This window comes from Notolepis coatsorum, assembly GCF_963971535.1.
Source record: "Notolepis coatsorum genome assembly, chromosome: 8".
Lineage (NCBI taxonomy): Eukaryota > Metazoa > Chordata > Actinopteri > Aulopiformes > Paralepididae > Notolepis > Notolepis coatsorum.
In genome coordinates, this window is record NC_140172.1 from 55,401,074 (window position 1) to 55,428,629 (window position 27,556).

General features: G+C 43.9%; 1 protein-coding gene across 1 annotated transcript; it reads left to right on the top strand.

Annotated features, from left to right (window-relative positions):
- The first annotated feature begins 16,803 nt into the window (after nucleotides 1-16,803).
- On the top strand, nucleotides 16,804-27,231 carry LOC311232818 (uncharacterized protein). The gene is made up of 5 exons (XM_084319630.1): nucleotides 16,804-17,121; nucleotides 22,850-23,012; nucleotides 23,094-23,262; nucleotides 23,378-23,639; nucleotides 25,998-27,231. Exons 1-4 carry the CDS (start codon nucleotides 16,864-16,866, stop codon nucleotides 23,586-23,588), a joined length of 801 nt encoding a protein of 266 aa, XP_084175756.1. The 5' UTR covers nucleotides 16,804-16,863; the 3' UTR covers nucleotides 23,589-23,639; nucleotides 25,998-27,231.
- Nucleotides 27,232-27,556: the final 325 nt, after the last annotated feature.

The window sequence follows — 27,556 nt, forward strand, 5'->3', positions numbered from 1 at the left end:
AAAAATTGTATCTACCTACCTCAGTTGTGAAAAGAAAATCCAAACTTCAAATAACCACACTTTCAACCGTTTTCGGCTTGCCCCGACTGCTTTGTTGTTGAATCAAGTCAAATCCTAGGTAAGCGTATATTGTGTGTGTGAACGTTGACATGAAAAGAAAAAAGTTTAAAAAAAATATATATAAAAAAAGAAAAAAGAAAAAATTATCATGTAATCTTTCGCGGGCCGGTCAGAATCATCAATGCCCAGGTCTGTGTTATAAGGTAAGATATGCTTTTTATATATACTATTATTATACTAATATTATTATCCATATTGCTATTATTAGTTTTCACAAAGGCAAACTCACAAAACAGTATTTTTTACACTGCTGTTTCTGAGAAACTATTTAAACTAAAACTAAAATCTTGGTTTAATTGTTTTTACAGGCTTCAATAGCATCAACCCACATGGCACCTGTTCCGGAATCTCCACTAAACTCTATCTCCATTTTCTGGTGACCAGGAAGCTGTGATCCTTACCCTGATGAGGTCCTGTAGCGCTTATCACTACATTTCACGAAAGAAAAATAGAATAGAATAGAATAGATCTTTATTGTCATTGTTACAGTTGTTACAACGAAATTTTAAATGCAGCCCTAGGTGCTAGTAAAAATATAAAAACACAGTCCTAAACACAGTATTAAATATAAAAACAGGAGTAAAGCATAAATAACATTAACATAAACAGGGGGGTGTAAAAGATAATTGCACTATCCCTTAATGTTGTGTGTGCGTGGGGGGGAGGGGGGTGCAAGGGAGACTGTTGTTTTAAAGTTTAGCTGAGTTTAGTGCACATATGGCCCTAGGATAAAAACTAAACTTCAGTCTGTTAGTCCGGGTGGGCATGACGTCTTTCAGTATTTTTACTGCTTTTTTAAGGCAGCGGGAGTTGTATAGCTATATGTGTAACACTATATTTATCATTATGATCCACTCTAATAAAAAAATTGGTTTACTACTTACATACTGTATTTGTCTCCTTTGTTCATTAATGTTACCTAAATGTCATATAAGTGAATTGTATAGAAACAACTCACCAAAAGTGACTATTGCAGAACTGATTTGACAAAAAAACATTTACCATGGGGGGGAAACCACCCCTTGCCCCCCCCCGTCCCTCCCCCTTGCCATACCTTGCCTTTAACTGAAACGACGCCACTGGGTCAGAGTAAAATGCAGATCGGTGTCACATTAAATGCAGTTCGATGTCAACCAAAACGCAGAGCAGCGTTTTGGGTGACACCATTCAGGCCCTCCCATAGTCGAGCAGACCATACACGGAGCAGACTCCCGCAGGCTCAAAGCAGACCCAACGCAGAGTCCAAGTGCAAAGCTCCTATTTTCTGACGCGCGGACGTCCGCGGCGCCCACTTGGTGTCAAACAAACTGCCGCGAGGTGTAAACTGGTGTAAACTGGCGCGAGACATGTAGGAAATTGGTCCGCGGAGATCCGCTCGACTATGAAAGCTCAAAGAGTCCAGTGCTTCGCACTTGGAGTCCGCTTTGGGTCTGCTTTGAGTCCGCTTTGGGTCCGCGAGAGTCCGCTCCATGTACGGTCCGCTCGACTATGGGAGCACCCACATTCAAATCATCTGCGACGCCCAGAACCACCTGCTCAACGTGGTCTCCTGCTTCCCAGGAGGTGTACATGACTCTTACATCTTACAGAACAGCTCTGTGGGTGTGCACCTCGAGCAAGGCTACGCTGGAGAGACGCATGGCTAATTGGCGTAATGTGTAATGAATCGTTCCAGCAACAGTAGGCTTCTATTATTCTAATGACTTGTTTTATTAGGAGATCGCGGATATGTGCTGGCCCCCTGATGGATGCACTCACCAACCCCCAGACGGAGCAGGAGGTGGTCTACAGTCAGTGAGAGCTATGCGCGCACTCGTTCCACCGTCGAGCACATCATCGGACTGCGGAAAAGGCGCTGGATGTGTTTTGGACGCAGCAGCTGACACACCTCAGACAACCCTCAGCCCCGCTGTTCCTCCTCCAGTGGCCAGCATCTCTCTCCTGTTCCTCCTCCAGTGGCCAGCATCTCTCTCCTGTTCCTCCTCCAGTGGCCAGCATCTCTCTCCTGTTCCTCCTCCAGTGGCCAGCATCTCTCTCCTGTTCCTCCTCCAGTGGCCAGCATCTCTCCCCTGTTCCTCCTCCAGTGGCCAGCATCTCTCTCCTGTTCCTCCTCCAGTGGCCAGCTTCTCTCTCCTGTTCCTCCTCCAGTGGCCAGCATCTCTCTCCTGTTCCTCCTCCAGTGGCCAGCATCTCTCTCCTGTGTTTTGCAATTCTTTCTTTGGACTCTGATTTCACATGAGCCCATTTCTTTTTCACTTCAGCCGTTGTGTGCTCTTCTCCTGACACCACATTAACCTCACCTGTTATCTCATGCCATGACCCCATATTGACTACTAAATAAGATGTCTCGCTAAGATGTCATGTTCTACAGTATGACTTGTATCACTGTACATATTAATACTACAACTCTTTACATGCATCTGATGAGCATTATTACTCAGTAGTATTTATATATTTTATACCCAGTTTAATCACATGTGCGTTGTATGCTACTATTGCACTTTACTGTTACATTTGTACTTTGGTTAGATGCCAAACTTATTTTCATTGTATTGTACTTTATAATGTATAATGTATAATGACAATACATTTGAATCTAAGCTAATTTTGATCAGTCACAAATTGCTTTCACGTTGCATGTGGACTCGATCATGTGCACACGGCCCTGTGTTGGATGGCCTTATAAGGAGCTGGCGGGGCGTTTCTGTATGCAAATTCAGGTGTACGAGAATGCGCTTTCAGTTTAAGAATGAGTGACATTCTTCATTCAGGGAATCGCAGCTGCCTTTGGAGGAGATCTATAGTAAGTTTCCTCTTACAAACTTCTTACAAGGTTATTTTACGAGGAAACTTACGAGAACACACTGGAACATATGATAATGAGGATTAGGTGAAAAACAACAAATCTATTTTCTCAAGTGCAATAACCATACAATATGCCACTGCCCGGTGGTCATGTTTTCTCAAGCCTCACTTGGAATCTGTAAAGAACAAAGCTACATACTGCATAAACATCTGGATCCTTGATGACACTGGATCCTCATTTATCAGCTTGTTGATCCTTTCATATACATTGATATGCCCTATGGCAAATCCATGGCATACGTTTGCCCTCAGGCAAGACACCACAAAGATATTGTAGTATTATTGTTATTTTCTTTTTAATAAATACTATTACCAGAGGTGTCCAATACAATCAGGGTCTGGGCTTGTGCCTGGGGGTGGAGCATTCCTTTCAGGAAGCAAAGCCACATGTGACACAGTGCCAGCAAAAGATAAGATAAATATCACTTTCCTACACATTTACATTTAAATAACTTGGTAGAGAAAATATGTGAATGTGCATGCATATGTGAAGAAGCATATTTGATTGTTTAAATGTTTTTTTGTTTTGATTTATATACTAAAAGTTTTTTTTCGTTTGTTGCCTCAGGACAACATTGTGCAGACATTAGCAACATTAGGGGGGTTGAACACCTTGGTGTTTTAGTACCCTTGTAGCACACTGTTGCCCTGAGGCAACAAACTAATATCATTCATTGTCATGTAATTATGTGCTTTTACCCATTTGCACAGGTTGTATCCCGAACGTAAGTATAGGTAACTATCTATATTGTAATGTTTACTACGTGGAAGTTGATACATGAGATGAACAGACGGAGTATGGAGTCTCTGAGCTTTACTTCCAAACAAATCAACCTGAACAAAGGTACAGCCACACCCTTAAGTCACCTCCTAATTACCACCCAATCAGTGTCCATTCTGAGGTGAGACACCTCCATCTAGTGTCCACCACACAGTCACAGGGAACGTGGAAGGGGCAGGGGGGTTTCGCCGGTGGAACGGTAGGGGTAACAACGGCCGGAGGGCGGAGGCATGCACAGGAACTCAAACAGTCCAAACGGGGTGATAATGGCAGTCTTGGGCACGTCGAGCGGAAGGACCGGCACCTGGTGGTAGCCACTAGCCACGCACCAAATCTATCTTAGAAGAGATGGTGGCCTCCGCCAGGTGGACAGAAATCCTGGATATGTGGCAGTGGGTACCGGTCATGAGTGGTGATGTTATTTAGGCGACGGAAATCACCACACGGACGCCACTTCCCATCCGCCTTGGGGACCATGTGTAGTGGGGAGGCCCAAGGACGAAAGCAGACAAAATGAATGACTAATTCGGTCAGAAATAACGTAACTAATAACGTTAGTAAGCACTGTTTATATGCTTATTATGTCTGCGGGGTACAGTAAACGTTTCTCCCGGTACATTCTGAAGAGCACACCGCTGTATGTTGGAGAACCAGCAGTCTTCCTCACTCGAGTGAGACTAAAGCCGTGCACAGCTCAGCCCTGTGAGACGCTTATGTCTGCGGGGTACAGTAAACGTTTCTCCCGGTACATTCTGAAGAGCACACCGCTGTATGTTGGAGAACCAGCGGTCTTCCTCACTCGAGTGAGACTAAAGCCGTGCACAGCTCAGCCCTGTGAGACGCTTATGTCTGCGGGGTACAGTAAACGTTTCTCCCGGTACATTCTGAAGAGCACACCGCTGTATGTTGGAGAACCAGCGGTCTTCCTCACTCGAGTGAGACTAAAGCCGTGCACAGCTCAGCCCTGTGAGACGCTCATGTCTGCGGGGTACAGTAAACGTTTCTCCCGGTACATTCTGAAGAGCACACCGCTGTATGTTGGAGAACCAGCGGTCTTCCTCACTCGAGTGAGACTAAAGCCGTGCACAGCTCAGCCCTGTGAGACGCTTATGTCTGCGGGGTACAGTAAACGTTTCTCCCGGTACATTCTGAAGAGCACACCTCTGTATGTTGGAGAACCAGCGGTCTTCCTCACTCGAGTGAGACTAAAGCCGTGCACTGCACAGTCTCTAACAGTGTAACAGTAAGAAGCATTTTGGATAAAAGTATTCTGTACTTCTGTATGACAACAATGTATGCCTTTCAAATGTTAAATGATTAAATGATACACAGCGAAATCTACGCTCTCGCCTCTCATCCTGCTTTCGCCAACGGCAGCAATGTGAAAGGCGAAGCGAACTCCAGCAGAATCTACGCTCTTGCCTCTCATCCTGCTTTCGCCAACGGCAGCGATGTGAAAGGCGAAGCGAACTCCAGCAGTAGCGCGCTTGCTCCTGGGGCTGCCGCGGGGCGTGGCCGCGGCGGGTCACGTGCCTGTCGGGGCCAATCAGGCCTACCCCGGAAGTAGGAACAGTTGCGGAACAGCTACAGGCCCCTGGCCCCCCCAGTGTGCACGGGTATGTGTCAAAGGACACAGAGCCAATCAGCCGACGGTTTGCAATGTCCACTAACAGTCTGTGAGCAAACAAAAAATCCCTGTATAGGCACTGAAGCAATAATAAGTCCCAACCAAACTGCTGTCTATGAAAACACATAGTTACATACCTGGTACAAAACGTACGAATGGAAGTCCCATTAACCGCATCCAGCGGTGGTCCATGTCCGTTTCCCAAGGCGTCTGCGGCCGACGCAGGCAAGATGCTCGCCTCTGGGCACCCGAATCCACCAACAGGCGCCTACAAGAAAACATGTCCTCGATAAACAACAGCTCATTGATATTGACGCCAGCGCTCATAGCCGCTAACGAGCAGCGGCTCTTACGTTTCCCTGGTTACCAAAACAGCATGGTGGAATACACTGGTGACCAAAACCTAGGAAGACCACCCTCAAGAGCCAGACTATTAGATGCTGTCTCTGTGTACATAATGCATATATTTTGTAGTTTATTTTGAATGAAACCCACATTATTGTTGTTGTGTTTGTGACCTGATTCCAACTCATGTACTTTAGTTTTTCACTCTTTTATTTTTATTAAATCAATCTTCTTTCAAATAGGCCAAGGGTTCCAAACATGTATAGAGATTCCTATAGCATTTTTTTTTTACTAGGGATGTTATCCTACACTTTAAGCTGTCTGATATAAACTCTTGGGTCTCTTTCTCACTTCCTCTGCCTCCTCCCTGAGTCTGCACAGTCACCACATCATTCTACATTAAGGAGAGCAATACACTTATGAATACACTGAACTGGTTTGAATACACAATCTTTATGCTACTCTGTAAAGAAAGGGAGAGGGGGGGGGAGGAATATATGATCCAAGTATTTGTGTCTTAATTTGTTATGTTATCCTACACTTTAAAGGGGAACTATCTTATAAATGGCCTTTTTGAGTGTTTAGCATTGTTTCCTAGCTATGTGGACTTATATTAATATGATCTATGTCTCAAAATTCTCATATTGGCGCATTCTTCCAATTCTCCTCTCACAATATTCACCCTCACTGAACTGAGTCATTTGAAAATGTGCACGATTTGTGATGTCAGAGAGACACCGCTGCATGTTAATGTTGAGATACAAGATGAGCTGCACACAGTTCTGCTGCCCAGGCTCAAAACGGCTCGAGATCTTGAGGTAGAAAAATGCTGTTTTTGAGGACTTGATTAGAAATACAAAACAATGAATAAAAAAATATATATATATTACAGAGGTGTTCCATAGACTCACAGGAATTGTGTAAAAGTGCCCAAATAGTGAAAGAAATAGTAAAATAGTTCCCCTTTAAGCTGACTGATATTTTCATTACCTGTAACTCTTGTGTCTCTTTTCTCTCCTTCTCTGCCTCCTCCCTGAGTCTGCACTGTCTGTCACCACCACATCATTCTACACAGGAGAGCAATACACGTATGAATACACTAAAGTGGGTTGAATACATGATGTTTAGGCTACTCATGTAAAGGAGAGAGATGAATTATAGGTTAAAATTAGCATTTCACCTCTTTCTTATGAACATTTTTCAACTAGTCTAAGTCTTTGAAATATTAGGCTACTAGGGTTATTACTTTGCGTTTTGGTGTACTGAAAAATGCTCTGATGTAGGTCTTTTTTCTTTTTTCCTGCCATGTTCTACCTGGTTGGCTGGCTACACACACACTGTGCAGGTTATTTACAGGAGATGGGCTTCTATCATATTATATCTTCTATCATTTGATAATTGAGAATTGAAGGCTGGCATCTGTAAATGCAGATATAAGTACTTAATTTATTCTTATGTTATTATCATTATTTTCTTTCCAATGAAATGAAAATCAGAAAATAAGTGGTATATTATATGAAAGTCAATGCTTGAAGGTAAATAGACTTCGGAAATCCGTTTTTTATTTTTTATTTACTGTTCTGTAAAAGTCTTGTTGAATGTAATGTTTTATGTTTTGTGTGGACCCCAGGAAGACTAGTTGTTGTCATGCAACAGCTAATGGGTATCCTAATAAACTCAAACTCTAATGGGCTTCGATCTACCAGGTAGCTAGCTAGTCAAACACACAAACACTGGTTGATGTTACTAGCTAGCTAGCAAACGTTAGCTAACCGCTAGCTAACATAAAGAGTGACCTGTAATTCAATGCAGCGAAAATGAAGAGAAGGTGACGATTATAAATGTGTTTTATTGTATTGAGTGGTAGAAGTAAAGACATGTCTAACATATCCTTTGTTTGAACAACTTACTGGAAAGGTCTGCCACCAATGACAGGGGGGGGGGTCGCAATCTTTGGAAACTCGCTATTAAGTGTCTATAATCAGCACAAGTTATTTCATTGCGTATTATTAATTTGATTGAAATTACATAGTTATGTTTACAGTGATATATTGGGGGGGGGGCATATCATATTTTTCATATGATCAAAAAGTGGGGGTGCAAAAGCACACGTGATTGATTGATTGATTGAAAAATGTATTAACAGATTGCAGAATGGTTCAATACAGTACAGCTCAATACACACAATTGTTAAGGGGATGCAGACCAGAGAAAGACTATTGTCTTGTTTACATCAGGGTCCCCCATTTTCAATTCATCATAACATATATATGACATACATGACATACAGATAGACAGTACTGCTACATCTATACATTTATGACATACCAGATTTACAAATACAGCACTGTTTGTGATACAAAAATAGTCTAAAAAAAAGAGAGTATATATACATCTGACGAAGAAACAGTACATTGGAGGAGGTGGGGTGGGGGGGGGGCTGGGTAGGTGGGGTGGGGGGGGGACTGTACATTGGAGGTGGTTGGGTGGGTGGGGTAACTGTACATTGGATTATCGACGAAACCTTACTTGGTCCCAAGAAGAGGGTCTCGTGTATTACTGGGTTAGGACATTTACTGTACATTGGAGGGGGTTGAGTTAGGACATTTACAGGGGCCAGTTTGCTCCCCAAGTTCAATTGTGGGGATGCACCTGCTTTGCTTGCTCCATTGCTCAGGCGCCCATGTGTGTGTGTGTGTGTGTATGTGTAGGAGGAAATGGTTCAAATGTGAGCTCTAGGTGTTGACAATGCCGGTGCTACATACCCTACCACATGCCCCCAATGGCCACTACAATCCAACATGTCCATAGCTAGGCAGCGAGAGCCAGCATATCACCAGGGTTATCAAGTGGGCACTTCTCTTGACTGGTGTTTTGTCAAGTTAGGCCCACAACACCTCGGGAAGACTCAACGGTTAGTTCCAACGTCCCAGAACAACCCCCTCCATGCTAGCTTCCACTTTTCCATGATATCAACATGCTAGACATGTCAACAATAGAACAATTCATAATACCAATATCACACATGAAACAGAAACAACAGACAAGAAAAGGAATACTCTTACCCTTTGTTTACTTTGGCCCCCAGCTGACATAATTAATTAAGGGTGGCAAAAAAAAAAAAAAAAGTATTAAATTTTTTTTTATTGCTAATTAAAATTAAATAAATTTATTTATTATTTAAATGCCTATATATCATATTCGATGCAGACGGTAGGCTATATATAGCTCATTTTGTTATTAATCTTATTAAACTCACCTCCGGTTTTGGGGATATTAGCCTCCGGATTCTATTGCCCCCTTCCCTCTGGACAGTGTCCCAGGCGATACTCCCCGTGTATTCTGTTATTATAACAAACCGACCCTCTGATTGATTCAGTTCTCAATAATAGTCGGGCCAGACTTGCTGAACAACTATATGTGACGTCCCCCTCTCCTCCATGTCTGATGGTGAAGCTCCTGTCAGTGGTAGATCCTGCATTCTACCTTTTGGGGATCATCTGAAACGGTGTTCTGCGAAATTCTACTATACCTGCTGGCACGCATGGCGCACGCATTCGCATGACCCACAATCGTTCACACTACAATATCCTGCCACCTTGCTGACGAACGTCTTGTTGAGTCTTGTTGTTGATATATCTTAAACAATATCTTAAACATATGTTTTTCATTGCACCTTTTGAACTGCATGTAAATATTTGCATGTAATTGGCTTTGCAGCCGAATGTATTTGTAGATGATAAAATGTCGGTACACCTGTTGGAATTCGGAGTGAACTATAGGGTGACGTCACCCAGCTGTCCAAACATATAGGCGATTCGCGCTACGGCAGCAGTTCTCAGCAGAGTAGTAGAATTTCGCAGAACACCGGCTCGGACAGGTGACAGGCAGCGCGACTCGAGTGAGCCGCTCAGCAGCCTCGGCTGGAGATGCATCCTGCTGCAGGACCACAGCACCGATACTCTCAGGACCGTGACACTTTGCGGACCCACACTCTCCACTCAGCCATTGGGTGGGACGGTCACGTGACCCAAATCAGCCAATGGGAGCGAGGGTCTGGAGAGTGTGGGTCCGCAAAGTGTCGCGGTCCTAAATGTGTCGGTGCTGTGGTCCTGCAGATGGATACTATTGCTCGGCTGCGCAATGCATTGGTTTGTGACGTCGCCCGATTCTTTTATTTTAAATATAAGAGGGTATTGGAATGAGGCATTAAATTAACAACATTTAAAACATTTTTTAAATAATAATCTTTGAAAGATAAAAAATAAAAAATAAAAAATATAAAATATATATATATTTTTTTTTAATCTTTGAATTGCAGGACATTGCTTTGTTGTTGCGGGACGCGGGACAAACGGCCCAATATCAGGACTGTCCCGCGAGTCGCGGGACAGGTGGTCACCCTAGATGAGGGTGGGGGTGATGTGGTGCCAGGACTTGGTGCGGGTGAGAACCCTGGCAGCAAAATGTTGCACATATTGTAACCTGTTCAGGGCATTGCTGGGTAGCCCTATGAGGACAGTTTGCATAGTCAAGACGGGAGGTGACGAAAGCGTGAATGAGAGCAGGGGCGTCGTTCTGGTATGGCAAGGTATGGCACTCGCCATACCTTGGCAAATAAAAAAAAATAAAAAAATGTATTACAATTTTTTATGTTGATTTAGAATTAGAATGTCAACATTATGAACGAAGCTTCGAACTATTCGGTACAGCCCTAGCATGTTTTGATATTGTCAATTATCTCACTTTTACTAGGTGACTTTTACTGTGACTAAGTGAAATATGCCACACAAAAAAAGGAAAATAGACATAGGGACGTTTTTTAATCAAAGGGCAGCAGAGACAAGTGATGCAGGGACACAGGTAAGGTCTTACAATGGCTTAGTGATTATAACAGTGCAGTTCAGCATTCAGTAACCCTTTTTGTGAATGTGTTTTTGATACTACATTCTGTTGAACACACATCTCAAAACCGTACCTAAGGAAAATTGGCTCAATTGCAAGAAAAGTAATAGACAGTTATGATATTACATTCTGCATAATTCGTATGCAAAATATTGTGGTTCCCTGCTTTAGTCTGTTGACACATTTCTATACTAAAATGCTCGTGTAGTCCTGTGTCATACCTAAATGTCATATAACTGAATTGTATAGAAACAACTCACCAAAAGTGACTATTGCACAACTGATTTGACAAAAAAAATCCACCAAGGGGGGGAAACCACCCCTTCACCCCCCTCCCTCCTCGCCATACCTTGCCTTTTACTGAAACGACGCCACTGAATGAGAGTCTCTGCTACAGAGTCAGGGAGAGATGGCCGGAGTCTGGAAATGTTCCTGAGAAGGAAAAAATCTGATTGGGTTATTGTTGTCCCTAGGCACAGTCAATTCTATAAAATAAACTAACCGCTGACTACAAGACCATAATAGGCTACATTAATTAAATCAGCAGTAGCCTACTGTTTGATTGATTGATTGATTGATTGAAAAGTTTATTAACAGATTGCAGAATGGGTACAGTACAGTACATCTCAATACATACAATTGTTAAGGGGATGCAGACCAGAGAAAGACTTTCGTCTTGTTTCCACCAGGGTCCCCCATTTTCAATTCATCATAACATATATGACATACATGACATACAGATAGACAGTACTGCTACATCTATACATTTATGACATATCAGATTTGCAAATACAGTACTGTTTGTGATACAAAAGTGTCCAGAAAAGGAGTGTATATACATTTGGCGTAGAAACTGTACATTGGAGGAGGTTGGTGGGGTGGGGTTGGGTGGGTTGGGTGAGGGCTGTACATTGGAGGGGGGGGGGGGGGGGGGGGGTTGGGTAGGGGACACACACACATTTTACACTGTACATTGGAATGTTGACAAAGCCTTACTTGGTCATTTACTGTACAACTAGGTTAGGACATTTGTAGGGGCCAGTTTCGAATTGCAGTCTCACGTAGGTGTTTTTTGAGAGTGTTTTTGAAGGTGGGTAGTGATTCACATTCCTTTAGCTTTAGGCAGGGCGTTCCACATTGATGTGGCATAATTGCGAAACGTGTTTAGTCCCTTGTTTGAGCCGAATCTGGGTTTTACATGATTTGTGGAGCTCCCTCTGGTGTTGTGATCGTGGTATTCACTGACCTTTGGGAAGTATTTTGACATGTACATGGGTACCTTGGTCGCGTAGTGTATCTTGTAGACCAGGCCCATTGCAAGTTGCTGTACTCTGTCGTCTACTCTAAGCCATCCTAGGTTGTCAAAGTGGGCAGGGGTGAGGTGGGTTCTAGGAGTCAGGTCAAGTAGTAGTCTGACTAGCTTGTTTTGAGATGTTTGTAATTTGTTTTTTAGTGCCTTTGAGGTGCTTTGGTACCATGAGGTGCAAGCATAGTCGTAGTACCCTTGAATGAGTGCTCCTGCTAGAGTCTTCAGGGTATTCTTGTTTACCAGAGAGGAGATCCGGTACAAGAATCGCGTTCGTTGGTTGACTTTTTTTATTACATTGGATGCCATTTTGTCACAGGAAAGATTAGCCTCTAGGATGGAACCCAGGTAGGTAATTTCATCTTTCCTTGTGACAATATTGTCACCCACTGTAACCGAGAAGCCGTCAGTCTTGCTGAGTTTGTTATTTGAACCGAAGAGAATGGACTCTGTTTTGCCCATGTGTAATGATAGTTTGTTGTCGGCGAGCCATATGCAGATTTTGCCTAGTTCCGAGCTGAGGGCTTTTTCAACCTGTAACTTGTTCTTGTCAGAGACCAGCAGGGCTGAGTCGTCCGCAAACAGGAACAAGTTGCAGTCACAAGCTGACGACATGTCATTTGCATAAATTAGGAATAGTAGCGGTCCTAGTATGCTTCCTTGTGGAACACCACAGCTCACTGTGAGGGGGGGGGGATAGGGTACCGTTTACTTCCACCATCTGTTCCCTCCCCTCCAGGTAGGATTGTATCCAGCTCACTGATAAACTATCAAAACCAATTGCTTTTAGCTTGTCAATCAGAATGGTGTGATTGACAGTGTCGAAGGCCTTTTGTAGGTCCAGCATGACCATGCCGCAGTATTTGCCCGCGTCCACCTCTTGTTTGATGTGGTCGTTCAAGTAGAGAAGGCATGTGTCAGTGGAGTGGGATGTTCTGAAGCCAGATTGGAATTCGTAGATTAGATTTTTTTCCGCGAGGTATTTTTCGATCTGTTCGTATACTATTTTTTCCATGACTTTCGAGATGGATGTAAGGATAGAAACAGGGCGGTAGTTACCCGGGTCTAATTTGCTGCCCTTTTTGTGCAGGGGTGTTACTCTCGCAATTTTGAAGTCCTTGGGGACGTGTCCCTGTTTTATGGAGAGGTTTATTATGTGTGTGATGACTGGGGTGATGGCTGCTGCTGAGTCTCTGAGGAATTTGGAGGGGATGTTGTCATGGCCAGTGGCCTTGTTTGGTTGGAGGGCGCTCAGTTTTTTGAGTACCTCATCTGTAGTTACTATTTCCAGTTTGAAGTCGTCTTTGTGGACGCCTAGGTTCATGTAGTATGCTACTATGTGTTCTACCCCATACTGCCCTGAGTGGGAGGGTAGTTTGTTTACCAGTGTTGTGGCTATGTTTGTGAAGAAAGTGTTTAAGTAATTGGCTACATCCAGCTTGTCTGTGATGAGCGTGTTGTCCGTCTTTATGTTTATGTTTGAGAACCTGGTTTTGAGTTTTTTACTGCAGCCTAGTTGATTGTTGAGTAATTTCCAAAGTTCACGTGGTTTATTTTTGTTTTCCTCGGTTTTGTCATTGATGAAATTTTTTTTTGCAGTTTTGATCATGGAGTTTACGTCATTTCTTAGTCTGTTTCTTTCTAGTTTGAGTTCAGTCACGTGGTCTTGGAGTTCACTGCTCGTGCTTTTGGTAAGCTTTGACTGACTTTTACGAAACTCAGAGCATTTTTTGTCTCTGGCTTTCATAGCGGTCAGTATTTCAGTGTGCATCCATGGCTCAGCGCGATTTTTTACCCTGGTGGTTCTTAGGGGGGCCATTTTGTTTAGTATTGATGAAAATTTGGTTTTGAAGCCAAGCCAAGTTTCTTCAACCAGTGTACCATTGAGTTCATCTGACCAGTCCAGACTCTCCAGTTCAAGGTTAAAGGCCTCGCTAGAGTAGGTTTTGAGGTCTCTAGATGTGACTGTTTTGTGACAGCCAGCCTTTAGTTTTAGCTTTTTGCGGGTACAGAATATCATGTAATGATCACTTAACCCGCATGCTATAACCCCCTTACTGGAGATCTTGGACTTGTCAGAGGTCAGTATGAGGTCAATGGTAGTCTGAGTTGTTTCACATATCCTTGTGGGTTGGGTGATTAGTTGGCTGAGGCCGTGCAGATCACAAAACCTATTGAAGGATTTGAAGACGGGTGCATTTTTTTGTTGCATATCCGTGTTCCAATCCCCAATAAGAATTTTTTCCGCATCCTCAGCTCCAGCTAAGCACACATCCAGAGTATCATAAAAACCAGTCTGTTCTGGTGGTCTATAGATTGTGCCTATTAGTACTGATTTTGCCCTTTCAAATAAGATTTCAATCCATACAGTTTCAATCTCGTCATGGTTAAGGTCAGTACGGTTGCTGAATTTGGTATCTTTGTGTATATACACACAGACACCACCTCCATACTGGTTCCTATCCCTCCTGATGATTGAATAGTCCTCGATTTCTATCTCTGGATCCTGAACAGATGAGTCAAGTTTTGTTTCTGTGAAACATAATATATTTGCCTTACCGTTTAGAAACAAATGTCTGATTTCAGCCAATTTCGGTTTCAAGCTGTTTATGTTTAAGTGAAATATGTGAAGTCCATTTGAGTTTGTTATTTCATTAATGTCGTCTAGTTAAAATTGTTTTTCCACTGTGGTGTGTGGTTGATCTTGTGGCGGTAGGTGGGGAGGGGGGGATGGGGTCCTGTGTTCATTGATGTTAGGAGGGGGGGTGGGGATGATCCTTTGTCCTCTGCTGGTGTATTTGGTCGGTGTGAAAGCCCGCGACGTGGGGGGGGGGGGCTGGTTGCTGTCCTCAGATGTGTCTGATTGTACTCCATTGTGGGGGAGGGGGGGTGCCTTTTGTCCTGGCCTCGGCCCGGGTAGACTTGCTGGCATGGCGGCCTTGGCGGGGCCAGCCAAGCTAACCGTCGGGTCCTTGGTGGTCTCGATGTCCCGCGCCGCTCTCCTTTTAGCCACTCGCCGAGTCCGCTGGGGCTTCTGTGAGGGTATGTCGCCGCTTGCTGGTCGGCTGGTGCAACTGCTGGCTGAAGCGTCAATTGCGTGGATGCTGTTGATCTCCGGCGCCGGTGTGAGGAGCGATGCCTCGCTGTTTTGTCCCCGCGACGTGCTGGGCGCCTCGGTTGTGAACCCCGGTTCCTTCCCTCTCGCTGTGGCCTCTCGTGGGTTCTTTCATTTATTCAGTGTAAATGCTTGTTTAATACTCATTGTTGCTTTACCATTTTAATTAAGTTTAAATAATCGTAATAATTAAAGTCTGTTTACCTCACAATACATGTTATCAGCCAGTCTTTTAATTTTGAGATTGTTTTGTAATGTTGGATGAGACTTTGGCATTTTTAATAGTCACGTTATTATGTAGGCATATTCTACAGGCCTACACCACACTTTATATTGTCATGTACTGTAGAGCCTAATTTATATGAAGTGATTTCATGGACAGATTAATAAGTGGATTGCACCGGTTGACAGTGACACCATCAGAGGGGGTGACACCAAAAGTATGGTTGATTGATTGATTGATTGAAAAGTTTATTAACAGATTGCAGAATGGGTACAGTACAGTACAGCTCAATACATACAATTGTTAAGAGGATGCAGACCTGAGAAAGACTTTCGTCTTGTTTCCATCAGGGTCCTCCATTTTCAATTCATCATATGACACACACGACATACAGATAGACAGTACTGCTACATCTATACATTTATGACATACCAGATTTTCAAATACAGTACTGTTTGTGATACTAAAAAAAAATCCAGAAAAAGAGTGTATATACATTTGACATAGAAACTGTGCATTGGGGAGGTTGGGTAGGTGGGGTGGGGCTGTACATTGGAGGTGGGGGGGGGGGGGGGGGTTGGGTAGGGGGGGACACACTGTACATTGGAATACTGACCTACATTTGACATAGAAACTGTACATTGGAGGAGGTTGGGTAGGTGGGGTGGGGTTGGGTGGGGCTGTACATTGGAGGTGGGGGGGGGGGGGGGGGTTGGGTACATTGGAATACTGACAAAGCCATGCTTGGTCTTTATTGTACAACTGGGTTAGGACATTTGTAGGGGCCAGTTTTGAATTGCAGTCTCCCGTAGGTGTTCTTTGAGAGTGTTTTTGAAGGTGGGTAGTGATTCACATTCCTTTACAGCTTTGGGTAGGGCGTTCCACATTGTTGTGGCATAATTGCGAAACATGTTTAGTCCCTTGTTTGAGCCGAATCTGGGTTTTACATGATTTGTGGAGCTCCCTCTGGTGTTGTGATCGTGGTATTCACTGACCTTTGGGAAGTATTTTGACATGTACATGGGTACCTTGGTCGTGTAGTGTATCTTGTAGACCAGGTCTATAAAAATGTTGTGCATATTCATGTCATCTAATTCGCTAGGTGGCGCTAGGGTCCTAGAAATGTGGTCATCTCCCCAAAAAGTGAAAGAAAAGAAAAAGTAGCAGAAAAAGCACAGAATAAGTACAGCGCCACAGCTTTCATTTAGCTGGGTCGATCTACATCCCCTACTGGCAGAAATTGGAACTGTGGACGCCGTTCGACCCGTTCATTTTCATCGCCAAAAATAAAAATGGCTGAACGATAAAAGTAAACAACTATTTATTTACTTATGTACGACACGCTTATCTACAAAAATACCATAAACATTGCGGCTAAATATAAGAAATCATGTTCCTAATTTTATTTTGTATTAATGTTATGGTGCATTTTGATTACGGTAACGGGTATAACGAATGCTATTATAACATACTGTCGTTACTCTTGTTTCATAGTTAAAACCAAGCAAACCGTTAACGACGTGACGTTAGTATCTACTTTAGCCCGCCACATTGCCTTTTCAACATTTACCCAAACATGGTTAATCTTCGTTGTGCCTTCCGTGGCTGTCAGAGCACCACGAAGTTGTTTTCATTCCCGACTGAGCCTCTGAGGTGTCGCCGCTGGCTGCGGATACTGGGTCGACCCGAGGACACCAAAACCAGCAACATCAGAATCTGCAGTGTTCACTTCTCACCGGGCTGCTATGAGAACTTCACACAGGCCCAGATGGGCTTCTCTGTCCGGCTCCGTCTGACTGACGACGCGGTTCCGAACCCCGCAGAAGGTCCACCGGTAAGAGTTGGGGGGCACGACTGAATGAATGAATGAATGAATGAATGAATGAACACTTTATTTAACAGATTGCAGAATGGGTACAATACAGTACGGCTCAATACACACAATTGTTAAGGCCAGGGGATGCAGAGAAAGACTTTCGTCTTGTTTCCATCAGGGTCCCCCATTTTCAATTCATAGTGACATTTATGACATACACAACAATTATGACATCATGACATTTATGACATAGGGACATACATGACATACAGCTGATACAGGTATATAGTACTGTAACATTTGTGACATATACGATATGCAAAATACAGTACTGTTACCCATAGATCCTGACAGAGAGTATGATGGGGAGGAGACTGTACATTAGAAGGGGGTGGGTGGGTGGGAGAGAAATATACATACGGTGGGGAGAGAATATACATACGGTGGGGAGGAGACTGTACATTAGGACAAGGACAACGTTAGAAGGTTTATATAGACGAACAGTTTGTACCTGTATACTATATATTTGTATCCCTTAATCTGCATATATGGCTCGCCGACAACAAACTATCATTACACATGGGCAAAACAGAGTCCATTCTCTTCGGTTCAAATAACAAACTCAGCAAGACCGACGGCTTCTCAGTTAAAGTGGGTGACAATATTGTCACAAAGAAAGATGAAATTACCTACCTGGGTTCCATCCTAGAGGCTAATCTTTCCTGTGACAAAATGGCATCCAATGTAATAAAAAAAAGTCAACCAACAAACTCGATTCTTGTACCGGATCTCCTCTCTGGTAAACAAGAATACCCTGAAGACTCTGGCAGGAGCACTCATTCAAGGGTACTACGACTATGCCTGCACCTCATGGTACCAAAGCACCTCAAAGGCACTAAAAACCAAATTACAAACATCTCAAAACAAACTAGTCAGACTACTGCTTGACCGGACTCCTAGAACCCACCTCACCCCTGCCCACTTTGCCAACCTAGGATGGCTTAGAGTAGACGACAGAGTACAGCAACTTGCAATGGGCCTGGTCTACAAGATACACTACACGACCAAGGTACCCATGTACATGTCAAAATACTTCCCAAAGGTCAGTGAATACCACGATCACAATACCAGAGGGAGCTCCACAAATCATGTTAAACCCAGATTCGGCTCAAACAAGGGACTAAACACGTTTTGCAATTATGCCACATCAATGTGGAACGCCTTACCCAAAGCTGTAAAGGAATGTGAATCACTACCCACTTTCAAAAACACTCTCAAAGAACACCTACGGGAGACTGCAATTCGAAACTGGCCCCTACAAATGTCCTAACCCAGTTGTACAGTAAATGACCATGTATGGCTTTGTCAGTATTCCAATGTACAGTGTACATTGCATCCCCTCTGCATCCCCTTAACAATTGTATGTATTGAGCTGTACTGTACTGTACCCATTCTGCAATACTTTTCAATCAATCAATCAATACTCTTACTAGTTATACTGTTGGCCAGTAGTGTTTTTGAATGAATGGATGAAAACTGTATTTAACAGATTGCAGAATGGGTACAATACAGTACGGCTCAATACACACAATTGTTAAGGGGATGCAGACCAGAGAAAGACGTTTGTCTTGTTTACATCAGGGTCCCCCATTTTCAATTCATAGTGACATTTATGACACACACAACATACATGACATCATGACATTTATGACATAGGGACATACATGCCATACAGGTATATAGTACTGTTACATTTGTGACATATACAATATGCAAATAATATACAGTACTGTTAACCAGAGATCCTAACAGAAAATATATTCGGTGGGGAGGAGACTGTCTATTAGGACATTTACGGTGGCCAGTTTCGAATGGCAGCCTCCCGTAGTAGGTGCTCTTTAAGAGCAGTTTTGAATGTGGGTAGGGATTCAATTTTTTTACGGCTGTGGGTAAGGCGTTCCACATTGTTGTGGCATAATTGCGAAACGTGTTTAGTCCCTTGTTTGTGCAAAATCTGGGTTGCACATGATTTGTGGAACTCCCTCTGGTGTTGTGGGCGTGGTATTCACTGACCTTTGGGAAGTATTTTGACATGTACATGGGTACCTGAGTGGTGTAGTGTATCTTGTAGACCAGGCCCATTGCAATATTACTCAGTAGTAGTACTAATTTATATTTATCACAGTTTAATCACTTGTACATTGCATATTGTTACTGCTATATTTGCACTCTGGTTAGATGCCAAACCTTTTTTCATTGTACTTGTGCTGTGCTGTATGATGACAATATCGAATAATCGAATCTAGGGAACAGTTTGGACCCAAGTGTATTTCCTGTCAACTATTGCAGTACATGACAACTGTCATGTAAACACAGCAATCCAAGGACTGCAATAGGAAATACACTTTTAGTCCTTTTTAAAATGTTATTGTTGTCACTTAGAGGTAGCTAATATTGAAGGACTGGTTCTTTTTTTCTCTACATGTCTACTGAAGAAACGGTTGCACACCTTACACAGTATCAAACGTGACTAATGTCATAGGCCAATTACCCATGATGTAACTGAGCAAAGATGGCACAAAGCCTATGAAACGCATTACAATGTTTATGTTTATTTAATGATCTCCATTAGAAGCACCTAGATGTGCCTCTAGTCTTCCTGGGGTCCTGAACATAGATACAATACAGTACAGTAAAATGCATACATAGGCCTACATCACATATACTGTATGTAGATAATATATTACAATAATTGTTCAAGTTTTTCTAAATGTATGTATGCAATGGGGAGCGACAACGCCTCTCTCGCGGACCAACTCAACTCCTTCTACGCTCGGTTTGGGGCAAACGGTGGCGACGCTAGCTCACCGGCTAGTGACGTCACTGGCGCGCCGGCTGTTGTGGAGGGGGGGGGGGCATCCACGGGGGGGCGGGGACGCGCTCTCATTGACGGAACACAGTGTGAGAAGAGCATTTATGCAGGTGAACACCAGGAAGGCTGCTGGCCCAGATGGAATAACAGGACGCATACTTAAGTCCTGTGCTAACCAGCTAGCCCCTGTGTTCACCACCATTTTAATCTATCCCTGGCGGAGTCAGTGGTCCCTGCCTGCTTCAAGATGTCTACCATTATCCCGGTACCAAAGAAATCCTCCCCAACAGGTCTCAATGACTACAGACCGGTGGCACTCACCTCTGTGGCCATGAAATGTTTTGAGAGGCTGGTCAAGGATCACATTTGTGCCTCCCTCCCCAGTGATATGGACCCTATGCAATTTGCATACAGGCCAAACACGTCCACTGATGATGCGGTCTCCCAAGTACTGCACAGCACCCTCTCTCACCTAGACCGCCAGAAGGGGGGCTATGTGAGACTGTTGTTCATTGACTACAGCTCAGCGTTCAACACCATAGTCCCCACCAGACTGGTGGACAAGCTGATCGAGCTGGGTCTGAGCTCCGCTCTGAGCGCCTGGATACTGGACTTTCTGAGTGAAAGGCCCCAGGCGGTCAGGGTGGGGGGTCAGACCTCCAACACCATCACCCTGAGCATCCGCGGGTCCCCCCAGGGCTGTGTTCTGAGCCCCCTGCTGTACTCACTATACACGCATGACTGTCTGGCCAAGTTCAGCTACAACTCCATAGTGAAGTTTGCGGACGACACAGTGGTGGTGGGGCTGATCTCGGACAATGACGAGAAGGCCTACCGGGAGGAGGTTGAGGTACTGGAGCGCTGGTGCCAGGACAACAGCCTGCTCCTGAACATTGGTAAAACAAAGGAGCTGATCATGGATTTTAGGAGGAGACAGCAGGGGGGACACACACCACTGAGGATAAACGGGGCTACCGTGGACAGGGTGAGCAGCTTCAAGTACCTGGGGGTCCACATCTCAGAGGATCTGACATGGACAACACACATAGACTCAGTTGTAAAAAAGGCGAAACAGCGCCTCTACCACCTGAGACAGTTAAGGAAGTTCAGAGTATCTGGTCAGATACTCCAGTCCTTCTACTCCGGAGCTGTAGAGACTAGAGAGCATCTTGACTGGAAACATCACTACCTGGTATGGAAACAGCACGGCACAGGACAAGAAGGCCCTACAGAGAGTGGTGCGCTCAGCTGAGCGTACCACAGGTATTGCACTACCACCCCTGCAGGTCCTATACAACAAGAGGTGCAAATCCAGAGCCTGCAGAATAATGAAAGACCCTCACCTAGGGCTGGGCGATATAACGATAACGATAAATATCGCGATATATTTTAATAATCGATATCGAATATCGAAATAAAAAAAAATCGAAAAATCGTTTTTTTTTTTTTTTTTCCCTGCAACAGGGCAGTTTTAAAACCAGAGACAGTGGACAGACTTGTCTTTCTTGCCTGCAACTTAAAGTAATGGCTTTGCTTGTCCAAATGACAATACTGACCAAATTCAGATTTCTTTTTCTCTTGTCCATTTATTTTGTTTGCTTTCTAATTTAAAATACATTTTGAAACAGTCTGTACACAGTAGGCTATGTGTGCTAGCAGAACTAGACTCCAGTCACGAGTCACAGTGCACATGTGCGGTGGTTTGTCCACCAAAAAAGCGCCAAAAGATAGTTAAACTAGCAGAGCCAGAACTGTTCAACTCCTCTGGAGCCACAGCCAGCAGAGAAGCCGGTTTACTTTAGCTTTTAAACCAGCTGCAGCCTGAGAACTGGAGTGTGAGGGGATGTAACACTAAAGATGGCGGCAATGACAAAGAATTGCTGCAAAATAAACATACATCTGTTGTTAAAAAAAAAAAATTTTTTTTTTTTTTTTTTTTTTTTTTTTTTTTTAATACTTATAACAATTCGATAATTATCGATATCGAGAAATAAAATAAAATTATCATATCGTTATCGCGATATGATTTTTTTCCATATCGCCCAGCCCTACCCTCACCACCCCAACAACAGCCTGTTCAAGCTGCTGCGGTCAGGCAAACGCCTGCGAACACCAGCAACTAGGACAGAGAGACTTCGGTTCAGCTTCTTCCCCCAGGCCATCAGAGCCTTGAACACTGAACTCTCCACACACAAGCACACATGAGCACACACACAACACACACTGTACACGCTCACACACTAGCAGCCACTTTAACATGAGCACACACACACTCATGCTGCACACGCTCACACTTATGGTCACTTTACAAAAGGAAAGGTCACCTTAAGAATAGTATAGTATAACTTGAGATTGTATAATATAGCATTTTATAGCAGTGTACATAAAGACCCAGTGCCTCATCCGTAGCTAACAGTGTATTGCACTACCACAGGACCTAGCATGTCCTACCATGCTCTGTAAATAACTCATGTACATATACCGATATGCCCTACTTTGATTACTTGTATTATTGCACAATGTCGTTCTATTGGATTCATATTATATTATTATTGTATTATGCACAATCGTTACGGGCAAGACCCCCCGCATTTCATTGTATACTTGTATGCTGTGACAAATAAAACTCTTGACTCTTGACTTGACTCTACATTTAAAAAAAGCTGTGACAATAAAATAATCTGAAAATATAGCCTGGGTTCAGTACTAGTCAACATAACAATGTTTAAATAGAGCCAGGGTTCAGTACTAGTCAACACCATGTCAGACAATGTTTAAGCCTGGGTTAAAAAAAAAGTCATGTAAAAGTCAGCTTCTGTAAAACATTGATACTCACATGAGAAACGTTAATGTGCTTGCTATGTCTGCTCAAAGTCTAAAATCTTCAGAGAGACGGCATGCCAGACAGAGGTTGAGAGAGTCGATGTAGACTGCCAGACGGTGCCAGGTGAAAACCATGTTCAGTGCCAGACTTCTCGGGTTGGCCTGCTGAATGCCTCAACGCAGGCTAACAGGAAGACGTCAAGAAGAAGTATTGGTAAGTATTACACCGCATGCATGTTCATTAACAGCTGCCACCTAGCATAACCATAGTGAAATTAACATTGCATATTCACAGCTATTCAGACCAGAGCCCCAATCAGGAGTGTCTTGTGTGACACCAACACACCTGATGTGTCCCCGGGAACCACACCTGTCACTTCCACACCTGTGAAACGGGAGAGACACGATCATGCGCGCACCGATTCAAGTTACCACCCTGATGTGACTGAGATCACTGGTGCCAGGTACGTTTGTGTAGCAGTGGGTCAGTTGGGTTATAAGGAGTTTCCCACATTATGGAAAAGTCTGCTTCCTGTGTGTTTTGTACTCACTCGTCTCTATCATTTGTGCGTTTTGCAGCTCCTCAGTTGAGACTCCACACAAGATGAGGAAAATCATAGTGTATGAAGACAACCAGATGCAGTTGTACCAGCAGTGTCCTGTGTGCACCTGGAGCTTTGTGGTGACGACGAAAACTGTGGGGTCACTTCTGCTTGTTGACCAGAGCTGCCCTCACTGCACCTGCTCTGAAGAAGAGCAGCCAGCCATCTGTCAACAGAATCCTAGCTGAGAACTGCTGGGATGCAGCTGTGCTCATCACTCCTTTAGGAAAGTCTTGAAGGTAAGTTTAAAGGTTTCAGGAAGTACTGTTCCAGCAACAGATTAGAGAGATGAGACAGTTGAGACAGAGAGATGACCCAGGTGAGACAAAGAGAGATGAGACAGGTGAGACAGAGAGAGATGAGATGGAGAGACAGAGAGAGATGACCCAGGTGAGACAGAGAGAGATGACCCAGGTGAGACAGAGAGAGATGACCCAGGTGAGACAGAGAGAGATGAGACAGGTGAGACAGAGAGAGATGAGATGGAGAGAGATGACCCAGGTGAGACAGAGAGAGATAAGACAGGTGAGACAGAGAGAGATGACCCAGGTGAGACAGAGAGAGATAAGACAGGTGAGACAGAGAGAGATGACCCAGGTGAGACAGAGAGAGATAAGACAGGTGAGACAGAGAGAGATGACCCAGGTGAGACAGAGAGAGATGAGACAGAGAGAGATAAGACAGGTGACAGGGAGAGATGAGACAGAGAGAGATAAGACAGGTGAGACAGAGAGAGATGAGACAGGTGAGACAGAGAGAGATGAGACAGAGATGACCCAGGTGAGACGAAGAGAGATGAGACAGTTGAGACAGAGAGAGATGAGACAGAGAGAGATGAACCAGGTGAGACAGAGAGAGATGAACCAGGTAAGACAGGGAGAGATGAACCAGGTGAGACGGAGAGAGATGAACCAGGTGAGACAGGGAGAGATGAGACAGGGAGAGATGAACCAGGTGAGACAGGGAGAGATGAACCAGGTGAGACAGGGAGAAATGAACCAGGTGAGACAGAGAGAGATGAACCAGGTGAGACAGAGAGAGATGAACCAGGTGAGACAGGGAGAGATAAGACAGGTGAGACAGGGAGAGATGAACCAGGTGAGACAGGGAGAGATGACCCAGGTGAGACAGAGATGAACCAGGTGAGACAGAGAGAGATAAGATGGGTGAGACAGAGAGAGAGGACGCTGGGGGAAATGTGCCATTAGAGAGGGCCAGCAGGGAAAAGAGAAGCAATGAGATGGTTATGCATTATAATTTATAACCCTAGTTATATCAATACTGGTTATTCACTTACATTTAATAAAATTCAGTTTTATTTGACATTAGCACAATGTGCAGGCACATATGAAAACGAAAAAAGGGCTGCGGCTTCACCAAACGGTTAAAAATAACATTTTAGGGACATACAGAGCATCAGATTTATACAGATAAAAACACAGCAGGGCTAGAGATAAAAATATATGGATAAAAATAAAAGGAACACACAACTATGATTATATTTGCAGACTTATATTGAATGAGGTAGTCACGTGTGGAGCTGTGCAAATAGCATTGAATGAGGTAGAATCATGTGATCGAGCTGTTCCTGGTGGTGCCGCCCAGAGGGCAGGAGGGAGCACCGGTCATGGTTGGGGTGGGTGGGATTTCTGCTGATGCTGAGACCTCTATGCAGGCATTGTTTGTGATGCATGTCTTTTATAACTGGGAACTGGGTGCCGGTAATATATTGGGCTGCCTTGACGACCCGCTGCAGGGCTTTCTGGTCAGCTGATGTACTGTACAGTTACCGTCCCGTTATTATGCACATTGAGGACGAGATTGTTGGAGGAGCACCATCTCGTCCCTGTAGGCTGTCTCTTCGTCGTCGGTGATTCGGCCCACAACAATGGTGTCGTCCGCAAACTTAACTGTTAGGTTTGAGTGGTGGATTGACTGGCATTCATGAGTAAAGAGGGAGTAAAGGGGGCTCAGAACTCAGCCCTGAGGGACACCTGTGCTGAGGGTCAGGCTGGAGGAGGTATGGGTTACCTAACCTAACAAACTGGGGTCTGTTGGTCAGGAAGTCCAGAGTCCAATTACAAAGAGGGGGGTTAAGTCTAAGGGAGAGGAGTTTGGTGGTTAGCTTGGTGTTAAAAGCGGAACTATAGTCTATGAACAAAGAGAGCGTCCTCTGAGCAGTGGCCAAAGAGGGGTATTTTCATTTTCTCATCCAAAAGTAGAGATAGCCATTGCATTACCCACAGCTATAGCTGCACCTGTGTAAGAGGAAGTATGACACCAGCACATTGAGTGAAATGCTTTCAGTGGCCACCCATTGGTGCCAGAGCAGTCCTGCTGAAGCCAGTATGAAGATATCACAGGTGAGAGTTTGACAGTAGGGTAAATCAGACTTGCTCTCTCAATAATAACTGGGGACTGAACCTGCACAGATATTGTATGAATGTGGCTTTATTACGGTGCCAGTACAGCAAAAAAAAGAAAAAAAATGTGTAGCAGTTTTCTTAATTTGTCTGAGCTTGCATGTGTCAACGAGATAGGCGTGGCCTCCTAACACTGTTAAATACGAATGTGAAATATACTCTGTCTCCCTCTAGTTCATGAAGGCCTCAGCCACACCACCTACCACAAGCACCACAGAGGATCTACCACAAGCACCACAGAGGATCTACCATAACCACCACAGAGGATCTACCACAAGCACCAAAGAAGATTGCTTCAGGCCGCAGTGGAGAAAGCAGCAGAGCAAGTGGCTGGTAAGAGTGACAGAGTTCTACCCGCATTTGGCGGGTGTTCATGTCAAGCCCTGCACACAACCCCACATGATGGCTATTCCTCCTTCATTTCATCCTGCCGGCCTCTTCCCAGACCTGAAGGAAGGCCAAGACACTTGCATTAAGTCAAACAGAGCAGGATAATACCAAATCATAAGCCAGTCAACCAGAACAATCATGTACAGATGCAATCTCACTAAGAAGAGAGTTGAGAGGTGCTCTCACAGCTCGACACAGTTGTGTGGGTGAAGAGAAAGAAACTGTAACTCACAAGTCTTCATTTCTAACGTAAAACCATGTTTAAATGTCTAGTGACTTATGAGACTATTTTGTCTTTTGTATGGAAAGGGATGCACTGATGTAAAAAGAAAATTGCGAAGATGATGGCTGATAACAACAATGTTTACGGATATGTTTTTATCCATGTTCTTAATCCAATGTTGTTCATACTGAAAACCATAAGACATGAATACACTGTAAATGGAAAATAATCTATATTATGTTTCCGCAGTTTATGTTAACACATTGGTCGCCAAGATCGCTTTTCAGCGTTATTCCCCGCCATGCGTTGACTGCCAAGATTGCTGTACAGCGTTTTTGAGATCAATATTTAATTTTTTTTCGCCATGGCATTCATAATTCATCCACCCACCCCCGATGCCCTAGCGGGACCCTAGATGGGACTGCAACGGCTCAATACCGCCGCCTGGTGGATGGTCGGGCGAGTTACACTCTCGCAAAAACCGGAAGTGCCATCGGTGCATCGAGGAAATTCCTCTGGCAGTCACATCTCGCTACGGGACTCCTGACAGACACTATAGTACATATGGATCGCTTTCTAAACGTAATAATCTATATGATTTCGGCGTTTATTGCGCCATACAAACTGGAAATGGACCTAGGCGATCGGCGTCGAATAATTGGGATCTTTCACCGCCAGTCTCATCGGCCCACGGTAAGAGAAGAGTAACGTTATTTTGAGCCCGATTGTGCGTTTCCTTGTTTGTAATCAGTCTGATCAATATATCACCCATACTACATAAAGCCGTTACTGACGATCAAGGAATTATAAACGACCCCCCCCCCCCCCCCCCCTTTCCTCCACGCATGATGAAGCATAATGTATACCGATCATATACATTTGAATTTTCTAATATAGCGTGTATGGGAAAGAAACAATCGATAATCTATCGTTTGGGCCTATAACTAGCGTTTTTGGAATTACAGCAGAAAAGATTAAAAACATACTTATATTCTCGAAGGTATTAACACAACAATGTATGAATGAAAAAGTATAACGTTCCCACATCCTGAACGATAGATAATCGATGTTGAATGGGCCATAGTAATGTCAATATAGCAATACAATTTAAAAGGTGATA

What these genes read in the sequence shown, in the direction of transcription:
- LOC311232818 (XM_084319630.1), top strand. Translation starts at nt 16,864, where the DNA reads ATGGTTAATCTTCGTTGTGCCTTCCGTGGCTGTCAGAGCACCACGAAG. An exon ending in ACCCCGCAGAAGGTCCACCG is followed by an intron (nt 17,122 to 22,849) that starts GTAAGAGTTGGG and finishes GTCTGCTCAAAG; the next exon opens with TCTAAAATCTTCAGAGAGAC. An exon ending in ACTGAGATCACTGGTGCCAG is followed by an intron (nt 23,263 to 23,377) that starts GTACGTTTGTGT and finishes TGCGTTTTGCAG; the next exon opens with CTCCTCAGTTGAGACTCCAC.